General features: G+C 33.6%; 2 protein-coding genes across 2 annotated transcripts in view; both read left to right on the plus strand.

The window, feature by feature from the left end:
* LOC102506531 (olfactory receptor 5D18) overlaps positions 1–13,253 on the plus strand; it is a 159,941-nt gene that overhangs the window by 57,639 nt on the left and 89,049 nt on the right. The window lies entirely within an intron of this gene.
* Positions 9,081–11,000, plus strand: LOC102508595 (olfactory receptor 4P4). The gene is made up of 2 exons (XM_006179029.2): positions 9,081–9,974; positions 10,259–11,000. The coding sequence occupies exons 1-2, from the start codon at positions 9,081–9,083 to the stop codon at positions 10,361–10,363; spliced, it is 999 nt and encodes a 332-aa protein (XP_006179091.2). The 3' UTR covers positions 10,364–11,000.

A 13,253-nucleotide genomic window follows, 5' to 3' on the forward strand; every position in this document is an offset into this window, starting at 1 on the left:
TCATGCTCACTAACTACACAAACAAGAATTCAGAGATGCTGGGTACTTCAGGCCAACCAATGTCATCAAGGAAAAAGAATAAAACAAATAAATTGGGGAGAGGGTAGTAAAAACAGAAACAATTTTTTTTAAAAAAGAGTGTCATTTGTGAAAGAGAAAGTGGATCACCCAGAAACAACTCTGCTTCTAACCAGAGCCCTAAATCATCCCTACTATGTTTCTCAATCTAAACCCTGCAGAGCAGAAGGTGTTCAATGAAAAATATTGCCAATCAAGAAATCAATACCCACAAAAATTCGGTTTTTAAAATTAACAGAACATACAAACATTTCCACACACAAAAACGCTGAGGGAGATTATCATCACCAGAAATACTTTACAACAAGTGCTAAAGAATCTTCTTCAAATTGAAAGTAAAAGACACTAAACAACAACGTGAGTACGTATGAGAGTATTAAACTTATTTTATATGGTTAGATTAAAGACAAAGATATAATACTTTAGTACTGTAATGGTGGTATGCAAGTATGTCTTAATTCTAGTGTAAACGTTAAAAGACAAAAGTTTTAAGAAAGCTATAAGAATAAAAATTTTAATTGAGACATAATATAAACAAATGTAAATTGTAACATCTATATTATAAAGTGTGCAAGTACGGAAATAAAAGTGTAGATGTGATTGATGTTAAGATGTTAACTTAAACACATTATTGTACCAATAAAAGGATTTATGTAAGCTTTATGGTGATCACACACACACACATACACATAAATACCTATAGATTATACTTTAAATGTGTGTGGATTAAAATCCCCAATCCAAAGCTACAGAGTAGCTGAATGGATTAAAACAAAACAGAACAAAAAAACCAGAACTCTACTACATGCTGTCTACAAAAGACTAAGTTTAGATTTAGGGACATAATCACTCTGAAAGTGAAAACACAGAAAAGGTTCTTCCGTCCAAACAGCAAATTATAGCGATCAAGTACAGCTATACTTCACCAGACAAAATAGTCTCTAAACCAAAAATGATTAGAAGAGACAAAGAAAGATAACATACACAGATATAAAATAATCAATTCATCAAAAAGACATAACAATTATAAATACATACGCACCCAACATCAGAGCATCTATATACATTTAAGACATTAATACAACTGATGGGAGAAACGGAACAATACAACAACAGTAGGGCATTTCAGTACTCTAATTTTTTTTACTTTTTTTTTATTGAGTTATAGTCAGTTTACAATGTTGTGTCAAATTCCAGTGTAGAGCACAATTTTTCAGTTATACACAAACATACATATATTCATTGTCGTGTTCTTTTTCGCTGTGAGCTACCACAAGATCTTGTATATATTTCCCTATGCTATACAGTATGAACTTGTTTATCTATCTTACATATATTAGTTAGTACCTGTAAATCTCAAACTCCCAGTTTATCCCTTTCCACCCCTAGTAACCATAAGTTTGTTTTCTATGTCTGTGAGTCTGTTTCTGTTTTGTAAGTAAGTTAGTTTGTCTTTTTTTTTTTTTAGATTTGTATATTTTTGATAATAATCTTTTATCACGTATATCTTTGGCAAACATTTTTCTCCCAGTCTGCCTTTTATTCTCATTCTCTTGACATTGTCTTTCACAGAGCAGATTTAACTTTACTGAGGTCCAGTTTATTATTTTTATTTTATGCATTGTGCATTTGGGGTACTAAAGAGGCGTTGCTGTACGCAATGTCATCCCTACTTTCTCTTCCATTATATTCTAGGAGTTAAGTTTTGAGTTTTGCATTTAGGTCTATGATCCATTTTTGAGTTAGGTTATATGAAGGGTGCAATGTCTATTAATATTCTTTTTTTGCAAGTGGATTTTGACCTGTTTCAGCACCATTTGTTGAAAGCACTGTCTTTGCACCCTTGCTCTTTTGTCAAAATTGAATATATTCATGTGAGTCTGTTTCAGGGCTCTTTATTATTTTTAAGAGACTATTCAGATAATTCAATATCAAATAAACAGTCATATAAGCAAGTGTTGTTATAAATATAATTATTTATTTTTAGCCTAAAGCCTCAAATATTTTTATTCAAAACTTGGGATTTGAGTTTAGAGTGAATTCATTTGGACTAGTATGGATGAATGATTTTCTATAGACAGCTCTGGTCCTGTAGGCAGAAGACAGGAAGTGTGGTGGAAACACACTCAAGCAGGTCATTCCAAACATGATGAATCTTGCCCTGGGGATGTAAACACCAAAAACCATTTACACCTTGCATTACATGAATAGTTAAAGAGGTTTCCACAAGGTTCTAAGACCTTGCCTTGTAGTGGCTACTTTCTCTCTCAGGAATTGATTATCAACTCTGATGGAAAGGCTTTGTGTTAGAAGCCGGTATTCTGGAGAGATACGTCTGAGAAATATCCACTTTTTGAATGAGGAATTTTATTCCCTACACTTGGAACCTAAAAATGTGAGAGCCCCCTTTTTCTAGCTGAACCTGTGTTTCAAAGAAACCTGAATGTCACGTGAATAGCAAGGTGGTATAATTCCATTCCAGGGAGGGGCATGTGACACTGTTTCCCTGTTGACTCATGCCAGAGAAAGAGCTTCTATTTTCTTATCAGTATTAAAACTTTTCTGGAAAATGGCTATTGATTGCATAAGAATCAGAGCAGTGAGGGCATACAATTAATGATACCCATTTTAAAGTATTTAACTCCAAAACTATCTGTCAGAGGGCCATAGAAGCAGACAAAAGCTCTAGATAAGCTTCCAATTACTTATCTCTGGGACTCTAGGTCTGGTTTGTATGGAATGCTAGGCAGCATTAAAAAGGTGTAGAAATATAAACAAACACAAGGACAGATCCAGTTGTTCCGTGTTTTAGTCTCTTGGTATTGGTTATTTTCCTTTTAGTTATTTTAGGAGCTATGTACTGGTAAATTATTGTGGTTTTAATATGCATTCCCTGATGACTAATAATGTTGAACATATTTAAATTTTTATGATGTCATTGGTCGTTGTATGCCTTCTTTTTCTGTTCGGGTCCTTCACACAATCTAAAAATAGGGGTTCTGGGTTTCTTATTACTAAGCTAGTCTCTACATATTTTAGATACAGTTGTTTTGCCATATGTATGCTTTATATATAATAAATATACAAATAGATATAAATAATTATATATTAGTGTATAAACTTTATATTTGTAAAAAATTATATGTAAAATATACAACACTGTGTGTATATAAACTTTTATATATAAATAGATAAAAATTTCACCTAGTTTTTGGATTGTCTTTTCAATTTTAAAATGGTGAAATCCAATGAGAAGATATAACATTTTGACAAGATCCAATTTTTAATTTTTTTCTTAAAGTTCTTACTAATTGTGTCATATCTAATAAATACTGATCTACCTCCAATTCAAAAAAATTATTCTAGAATTGTCATAGTTTTATCATAGAGGTCTCTGACTCATTTTGAGTTAATTTTTTTAATAGCATGTGGTAATGGTTGAGGTTCATATTTTTTCTCTTATGCATATCCAATTGATGTAGCATAAGTTGTTAAAAAGTCTATTTACCCAATTAAGTATCTTGACATCTTTTTAAAAAATTTATATATTTATGTTTATTTCTGCTTTGTCTATTATTTTTAATGATCTATAGGTTTATCCTTATGTCAACAACACAGAATTGATGAGAGATTTATAGTAGAGCGTTATAGTAAGTTTTGAATTTAGATAAAGTACTCAAATTGTTTTTTTCTTTTTAGAGAAATTTGCTATTCCAGGTTTCTTTAAATTTTTGTATTTCTGTATAAATTTTAGAATGGGATTATAAATTTTATCAATCATCCTATTTAATTTTTATTGGACTTACATTGAAATTAAAAAGTAAACATTGCAAAAAAATTGAATATTTTAACCCATCAGTATGGTATTTCTCTCCATTTATTTATGTATTAAATTTTTCTCTGAAATGTTTTCTGGTTTTGATATACAGTTTAAATGCTTTACAAATCTATAGTTTTAAATATATATATTTAAATTTACCTCTGAAATTTTGTTTTTAGGCAATATTTTACATAGCATGTTGTTTCTAATTTCAACTTTAGAGATTTCTATTACAAAAATGAAATTACTTCTTGTATTAAAATTATATCCTGTGAACTTGCTAAATTAACTGCATAGGTAGGTCTATTAGATTTTTTGTAGAGCACTTAAGATTTTCTACCTATACAATCATGCTACTGCACATAAATATATTTTTGCAATTTTGCTTCCTCCTTTCTAATCTGTATGGATTTTGTTTCTTTTTCTTACTTTATTGCAATGGTTAGAACCTAGGGTACAATGCAGAAATGGGAGTGGACAGTCTTTACTGGTTCTAAACCTAGAGAGTATTCCCTTTTAAGAATAATAGCTGTAGGTTTTACACAGATGCTGTATATCAGGTTGAGTAATTTCCTTTATATTCTTCATTTGCTGAAATATTTTTAAAGTATTATGTATCTAAATTAAAAGTAGCTAATTTTATGCATTTATTGGAATGATTCTGTGATTCTTCTCTGTATTTTGTTAATATAGTGAATTATATTGATTAGATTTTGAATGTTAAATGAATCTTTTATTCCTGAGATGAACTCCACTTGGTCATGATAAATTCTTATTAGATTCATTGGGCCTGCAGTTATTTTTGACAGAAATTTTAACTCCAAATTTCATTTCTTTAACTGACGTAGGATAATTGTGATTTTCTATTTTTCTTCTGTCAGATTTTATAATATTTTTATAAAAAATTGTTTTTTAAGTTGTTAAATTTATTGGCTTTAATTTGATCATAATACTTTCTCCTGTCCTGTTAATATCTGTAGAATCTGTATTTCTGTATATTACTTCATTCTTGATTTAAGCAATTTGTCTCTATTTTTCTGTCTTGTTCTCATCTTCTTTACTTTCTCCTTCTTCCCCTCCTTATTATTCTGAGATAATAGTTTTATTGATCTCTCCAAAAATCAGCTTTCTGTTTCATCTTTTAAATTTTTTTTTCTTTTTCTATTTTATTGATTTTTTTTCTCATCCTTAATTCCTGTGTTTTGGTTATTTTATACTTAATTTTCTTTTTTTCCTAGGTTGATAAATCAAAACATTTGATAATTGATTTTTAGACATTGTTTCATTTTAGACTATATTTATATATATCTAAATTTCCATTAAAGACTTTTATTGCTTCCCAGAGTCATGTGGCAAGAAGACATAGTCAAACACTATAAGGAGAGCATAGTAAGAGACTATTTCTAGATGTAGACTTCTGTAGGAAAACCACAACTTGTGCAATGCACTAGAACTAGTGAGAGCTGAATATTTTAGAGTACAGTGGGTGTCTAGAGTGGAAATGAGCCATTATTAGAGGAAAAATTATTATAAAATAAAGAAAACTTAAGAGAGACACTACATGGACCCATGAAGATCATCTGATATGAAATAGGAACTAGGGACTACAATTTATTCAGTCTGTTCCCTTAGACTCTGCTAACACTCCTCTTCCTCTCTCATCCAAGGTGTGAAAAGGGACAAAACTAGATAATACCTAGTGACACAAATTGGTGTACATGGCATCTAAGTTTCAAGTGCGTGTAATTAAATACTGAGACATAATTTTCAAACTTCTATCCTAATGGTAATGATGTGATGTTTATAAGGAAAATATGAATGTTCTTCTGATTCCCTCTTACCATATTTATATAGCTGGATAATAAAGATTTCAAATTTACTAAATATGTATTATGTACCATGGTAAATAAACATCAGCAACTTCAGTCTTGGGGGAGAAAGAGAAAAACAAACATCCATGATATTTCATCAGTGCTATAACTTTACAAAAGTATTGAATCATTCCTGTGATAACCCTCAAGAGATTAAATTAGAGGAATAAGCCTCAAACCTGTCTTATAGATCTCTTTAACATTACTGGCTTTATTCCTATAATTATAACCACACACACAGGCTGCTGTAGAATGCCTGTGGGTTTTTTTTTCCCCTCATACTCCTGTTGTGCTTTTAATTCAAGTTATCCCCAGCAATGCTTTCCTAAAAGGTTCTTTTGGATGAACAATTCATGGGAGAGTCAGAAGTATTCCACATCTATTTGCTGCTTCAAAGCACAGTCTCAGGAAAACAAAAGGAAACACCCTGAAGGATCTCTTGATGTTTCAAAGAAATGTAAAACCTTGCAGAAGTGGGCACTATGATCAGTTATATGTATGTACGCATGTATATATATATTTAAATCAGTATAAAAGAATTTAGAGTTTTGAACACTTTTACATAATTTTTGATCTTAGTTGAAATTTTTAAATTCAAGTTCTTCTAGATTAATTTTCTTGGTGGTTATTTTCAAAAGAGGAAATTCAGAGAAATCCATATGATAATTTGAGGGCACACTGAGGGTTTTAAGTCTTTTTTTTTTCTGTATTTGTGAGAAGACATTTCAGCAAATGAAAATACTATGAGATTCCAAATCATACATAAATTGTTTAGATGTATAATTCCCCTTAGTACTTGTATAAACTTGAATTCTAGCTTCCTTATTTGTAAAATGGGGATGATAATATAATAATACATACCTTATCAGGTCATGGTAAAGATGAAATCATTGGTAAATGAAATTTTTTTAGTATTGTGCATAGAACATATAATTAGTACATAGTATCTCAACATTTAACTCAAAATATGAAAAATAATGCCACAAATTTTAATTTTACAATGTTTCCTTTCTTATAAATATTTAAAGAAAAAGGAAAACCTAAAAAATCACCCTTGATGGGTTCTTACACTATCCATGTACTGTCATGACCTTAGTTATAAATCACTTTTTCTAATATGCTTTTTTAATCGCTTTTTCCTTTCAAACTGTAGTTGACATACTTTTGCAAACAAAGCCTTGTAGAGATTTTTCTTAAGTAATTTAAAGTTTGAAGGAGGGAATTTTGGAAGAAACTCTTTAACTAAAAGGTATGTGAAAAGGTGGACTCAATATCTTTCCTTCACTCCAAAAACCCTGTGTATCTAAACACAGATACGGGGGAGTGTGTGTGTGTGTGTTTATGTGTGGAGAGAAAGAGAAAGACAGAGAGAGAGAGAAAGATACAGGGAGGGAGAAAGAAAGAAAGAAGTCACAAGGAGTTTTTATGGATTAAAAGAAGATCAGAAAAAAAAAGGACTTGCTTTAAAGGCATCTTTTTCCATGAGAAGGTATTTTCCAAAGTGATTTTCAGTCATTGTAACTAGTGCAGTACTGGTCCAGATGGTCAGAGATGCTGAGGCTTGTGCCAATGTTTAAGAAACATTCTAAACCAGGAATTACATATTCTACAGTTTTGATTCTTTAGTTTTTCTACTGTTTTGTATTATCATCATAATGAAAAGCTATCTTTAAATTTGTTTACATCATTTGCTCAGAGTCTTCCATATAAACATAGACTAGGTTTGGATATTCTTAATTTATATATAAAGAAGCACGTTGCTTTGCTCTGTTTGGTACATAGAACAAACATACCAATTCCCATATTTCTTCCTTAAACTTATGTAAGTCTGATATGAGTTCTTCAACCAGTGTCCGTGTGGCAGAACACAAAATTTAAAGGTAAAAATCAATAACTCAGGAACATGTTGGTGTCTATTTTCTTATAAAACAGTTGGTTTTTCTTCAGAAATATTTGTTGGAGTACCATTCTGTGTAGTTGACAAGTTAGAATCATAAATTCCTTATACTGGATATTCTTTGCATGAATTTCATTATTTTTGCTCTTGATATAAAGCAAATAGACCCATCATTATTAATTTCACTTGCCAGTTGAAGAAGGTAGCTCAGAGAGGATGCTCTGCTCAGTGCTCACAACAAAAAGCCAAAAGGACTGGTGAGACTGGATGCTCATCTTCCTGGTCATTAGATGAGGGATCTGTCCAATACACCATATTGTTCCTTAGTGGTACTATTAAAAAAAATTCATTGAAATTTACCATCTTTTAGGCAAGCTGTGATTTTGCTGTGGAGGGTATTTGGTCATGGGTAAAAGGTGATGCTCTCAACATATTCACTCTCTGCTCCTAGGTACACTACATCAAAATGGCAGCGCTGTTTTAACCGAGTATTTACATAAGTAGGTCATTCTTTAATCACATGGATTTCGTCAACAGTCAACGGAAACCTACTAACTCTCTAACATGTTTGTAACATATCAACAGGACCCTCTAAAAGATGTCTTTAGAGTAATTGGGGGAAAAAGTGAAGTTTTTATATAAAATAATCTGTCTTCCTGTATTCAGATGCCCAGTGTTGTGCTTAAGTTCTCTGTTTCCGGTCCCTTCATGTTCTGAATCTTGACCACACATGCCAAGAAGGAGAGTCACAGAAACTACTTTCAACTAATTCAGGTATACTTTGCTATGATTAAAGCATTTTTTAAATTTCAAGAATAAATATTTAGTTCCACTGAATGTATGGAATGTTCATGTGTGATTGGGACTTACACATGAATTATACCCCCGTGGAGAAGGGAGAGACTTGCTTAGTGTTACACAGGTAGCTAGAGGCAGGGATGGAGAGTGACATATCTTTTATAGAGATGGACAAGAGCTGGAATATCATTTCTTCAGTGAATGATGTTGCATAATTCTGAAGAGCATGAAATCTGTTATTGGTCAGGTTCATCTTAGATTGGTATTTAATATCTTAATGATTTAGTGTAATTAACTGAACCCTCCTATTTCTCATTTTCCAGTATGTAAAATGAGTATCAGAATAGGAGCTACTGGGTTGTTATGAGTTAATGCCTGCAAAATGTTTACAAATGTTCCCAACATAAAATATGCTTTCATTAAATATCATTTGAAATATGATGCCCTTAATCTTAAAACATAGGTTAACTCTGTAATAAATCTTCTATGACCTACATTATTTTCAATGTATAAATCTCTCCAAATCTTAAAAAACTTCCATTAAAGATGTATTATGTTCAGTATCATTTCAGATGAACTGAGTGTCTGTTGTGTACTCTGAACTCACCTCAACCTCATGGAAAATCAGAACAATGTCACGGAATTTGTTTTCGTGGGGCTGTGGGAAAATAAGAAAATAGAGCTACTGTTCTTTTTCTTGTTCCTGCTCTGTTACCTGGCCATCTTAATGGGGAATTCCATCATCTTCCTCACCATCACCTGCAGCCATCTAATCCGACAACCAATGTACTACTTCCTCTGCCATCTTTCCCTCATGGACCTCTGCTACACCTCCGCCGTGGTCCCCAGGCTAATCAGGGACTTAGCTGCAGCGAGAAAAAACATTTCCTATAACAACTGTATGACCCAGCTCTTCACCGCCCACTTGCTGGCAGGTGTGGAAATCTGCATCTTGGTGTCCATGGCCTTTGACCGCTACGTGGCCATCGTCAAGCCCCTGCACTACGTGGCCATCATGAGCCGGCAGAGGTGTAACATGCTGGTGGTCCTGGCCTGGGCTGTGGGGTTTTGGCATTCTGTTGCTCTTCTTCTCATGGTACTCAGTTTACCCTTCTGTGGTCCTAATCAGATAGACCACTACCTATGTGATGTGAAGCCTCTTTTGAAACTGGTGTGCAAAGACATTCACGTCGTGAGTATCTTAGTGATAGCAAATTCGGGGATGGTGGTGGTTGTCATTTTTCTCGTGCTGGTGGTTTCTTACATACTCATATTATGTAATCTCAGAACCCGCTCCTCCGCAGGGCGACGGAAAGCCCTCTCAACCTGTAGTTCTCACATCATGGTGGTGGCTTTATTCTTCGTTCCCTGCATCTATACCCATGTTCTTCGTGCGGGCGCTGAGAACAGGGATAAGGGGGTCTCTGTGTTTTACACTGTGATCGCCCCCATGCTGAATCCTCTCATCTGCACCCTCCGAAACATGGAGATGAACGTCGCCATGCGGAAGGTATGGTCTCAAGTGGCACATTCAGATTTGAAGCAAATAAAGTGATTTTTCAGTCCATGTCCTTAGGACACTTATCATTTGAGATGTTACAGAAAGCATGTAAGCTTTCTTTGAGGAGTGGGACTAAATGACCTCTGACATTATGTGAGCCAAAGAAGCAAATTACTGTGTCTCAGATGGTAATCTGCGCTCTAAAAGGTCCAGCTAGTTCTAGATGTGAGCACTTGGATTTGAGGAATGCAAAAAATATATCCTTCTAAAGCATATATCTGATCATATTATAGATCTCTCCAAAAATTGCTATGGAACACTGTTCTCTTCAGGAAAAAAAATCCAACCTTCTCACTTGTCCATCAGAATTTTCTGAAACTAGTTCGAGTTATAATTAGCTCATCTCAGAAGTCACCACATTGAAAGAAAGTATGGTGTTACAATGATAAGCTATGGAATCAAGGACACCTGGGTGACTGCTGACTTTGTAAGTTTTTATGTCATTGTCTTGGCAATTAGCTTTAACTACATTAGTTTCCATTTTAAAAACATCTATGAAATAAGATAATATACATCATAAAATGTAATATTGAGTGGGCTAACACTTGTGAGTGTTTTGCAAGGGGCACGGCTACCAGATACTCATGTTAGGTTCTTTTCTTCTTTCTTTACCTTTCTTCCCTTGATTCCCTTTGATTGGATGCTTTCATCCAGCTACATTGGACTCCCCTACATCCTCTAAACATACCCTAAAATCTGTCAGCTCTCTGAGTATTTTCTTCTGTCGCCTCTGACTAGGATGCCCCCACCCCTATGCTTTAGGGTCCATGTCTTACGTGTAATTCACACTTCAGAGGTGATCTTATTCAGGATTATTTTGCAGATCCAGCAACAGGCCAGAAGTATTTTCGATTCTTTCCCTGTTCTCGTTATTGCTTTTCAGCTGTGCACTTAACTGTACATCACATAACCCTATGCTCTGTGCTAGTGTTTCTTCTTGTGAACTGTGTTTTACCTGTTTGACTGAGGCAAAGATTGTATGTCACATCTTTGTTTGTATCTCTCTGTTTTCTAGCAATATGTCTGGCACAAATTAAGATGCAATTAAACAGTTACAAAAGTAAATTAAAAGATGCTATATTCTCTTTTGTATTTGACAATATATATTGTTATCACATATCTAAAACTTATCCTTATTATCAATCATTCATTAATACTTTTTTTTCTTTTTGGTAGGAATATTTAAGTTCTACTCTCCTAGCGAACTCCAGTTATACTATACGGTGTTATATCCTATAGTCACCATGTTGAACCTTAGATCCTCAGACAGTGTTCATCTTAAAGCTGAAAGTTTACAATCTTTTACCAACTTTCCCTGACTTCCTACATCCTCATTGCCTGAAACCTCTTTTCTACTTTCTATGAGTTTGAACTTTTAAAATTATTTTTTTAGACTCCACACATAAATGATTCCATGTAGTGGTTGCTTTTCTCTGCCTGACATTTCACTTAGTGTAATGTCCTCAAGGTCCACCCACGTTGTCATAAATGGCATGGATTCCTTCTTTGGGAATGAATTGGCTGACTATTATTCCACTGTGCATTTATACCACATCTATGTCCATTCATCCACTGAAGGACACTTAGGTTGTTTCCATATCCTGGCTATTTTAAATAGAAGAGTATGAAGGTTCCTTAAAAATAGAGTTACCATATGATCTGGCAATCTCACATCTGGACATATATCCAGAAGGAAAACTAATTTGCAAAGATACATGCACTCCAATGTTCATAGCAGGACCATTTACAATAAACAAGATGTGGAAACAACCTAAATGTCCATCAACAAATGACTGGATAAAGAAGTTGTGGCATAAATAAATAAATAAATAAATAAATAAATAAATAAATAAATAAAAAAAACTACTCAGCCATAAAAAAGAAAGAAATAATGCCATTTGCAGCAATATGGATGGACCTAGAGATGATTATAGTAAGTGAAATAAGTCAGACAAAGACAAATGTCATATGATGTCACTTGTATGTGGAATCTAAAAGAAATGATACAAGTGAACTTATTTACAAATCAGAAATAGACTCAGAGACATAGAAATGATTAGAAGCCAATCCTGTAAATAAATTCATATAATCCATGACATAAAAAGTATTAGAAAGGGAGTCTAAAAAAAGGGGGTAAATAGAACAAAATCAATTCTCAGCAGAACAATTCCAGATGACCTGTGACAAACTCATGAATTGGGGTTGTAAATGGGGTGCTAGCATACATCTCTAACAAGTGTCCTGGTGTGTGTGTGTGTGTTTGTGTGTGTGTGAGTGATGGGTAGAGATAGGACCAGCGAGGTCCTTCTGTGTATTGACACATGTGAGCTCAAGTGAAGTAAGATCACCATCAGGCTAAATCATGTTGAAATGAACCACCAGCAAAACACTGGGTTCTGATATCCTTCATTCTTAAGAGATAGAATCTCTCATCTCCTCAAGTTTGCTTAACTTTCAAAGCATGGAAGTAATTCTAAACTGATTTAAAAAAATCTGTTTCATTCACAAAAGGCACACAATTATTATTCTGCTTAGTAGCTGTCTGAGCTAGTCATTTAACTTCTAGAGGCTCATGTTCTTATCAGCACAATAGAGGAAATTCCACTTCTGTCAAAATATGCATTATTGTGGGATGAAATTGTGTAATAAATTTGAAGCACTATGCAATTTCTCAATAAATAGTTGTTATTACAATTATTTTGTGCCATATAAGATAACATAAAAATTGATTTCCTGAAGTCTTACATGTTTGATGGAATCTTTTAATACATGGATTTGAGTCTGAGAGAAGGAATTGATGACCTGAACTTAAGGGTGTGCATTTTGGGCTGAGTGTATATGACCTGCAGAAATGAAGTGGCATAGGAGAAAAACAAAATGGTAAAAAAAAGTTATGTTATACATTATTTGATGATTTTCTCTGGTATTTTTATTATATTCTCAATGATAAATCATTTCTGCTTTGAAATGTGTATGAAGAACAGAATGTCTGTCATTTTACCTTTTCTCCTTCCTCCATTTCCTCAACCATCAATTCCAGGAAGGTTAGTCCCTGCCGAAAATGAACCTATTCCTGTCTTAATATTGAAGGTCACTGATTCCATTGCTCAGTCTACACACAGACAGATGCCATCTACCCCAGAAGGCCACTCTAGATAAGGACCCATATTTGGGCTGTAGCTGCTTGCCTTTGGTTCTCTTTGTCTTTCCTCATCTCAGGTTTTCTCA

Source organism: Camelus ferus, chromosome 10, assembly GCF_009834535.1.
Source record: "Camelus ferus isolate YT-003-E chromosome 10, BCGSAC_Cfer_1.0, whole genome shotgun sequence".
Taxonomy (NCBI): domain Eukaryota; kingdom Metazoa; phylum Chordata; class Mammalia; order Artiodactyla; family Camelidae; genus Camelus; species Camelus ferus.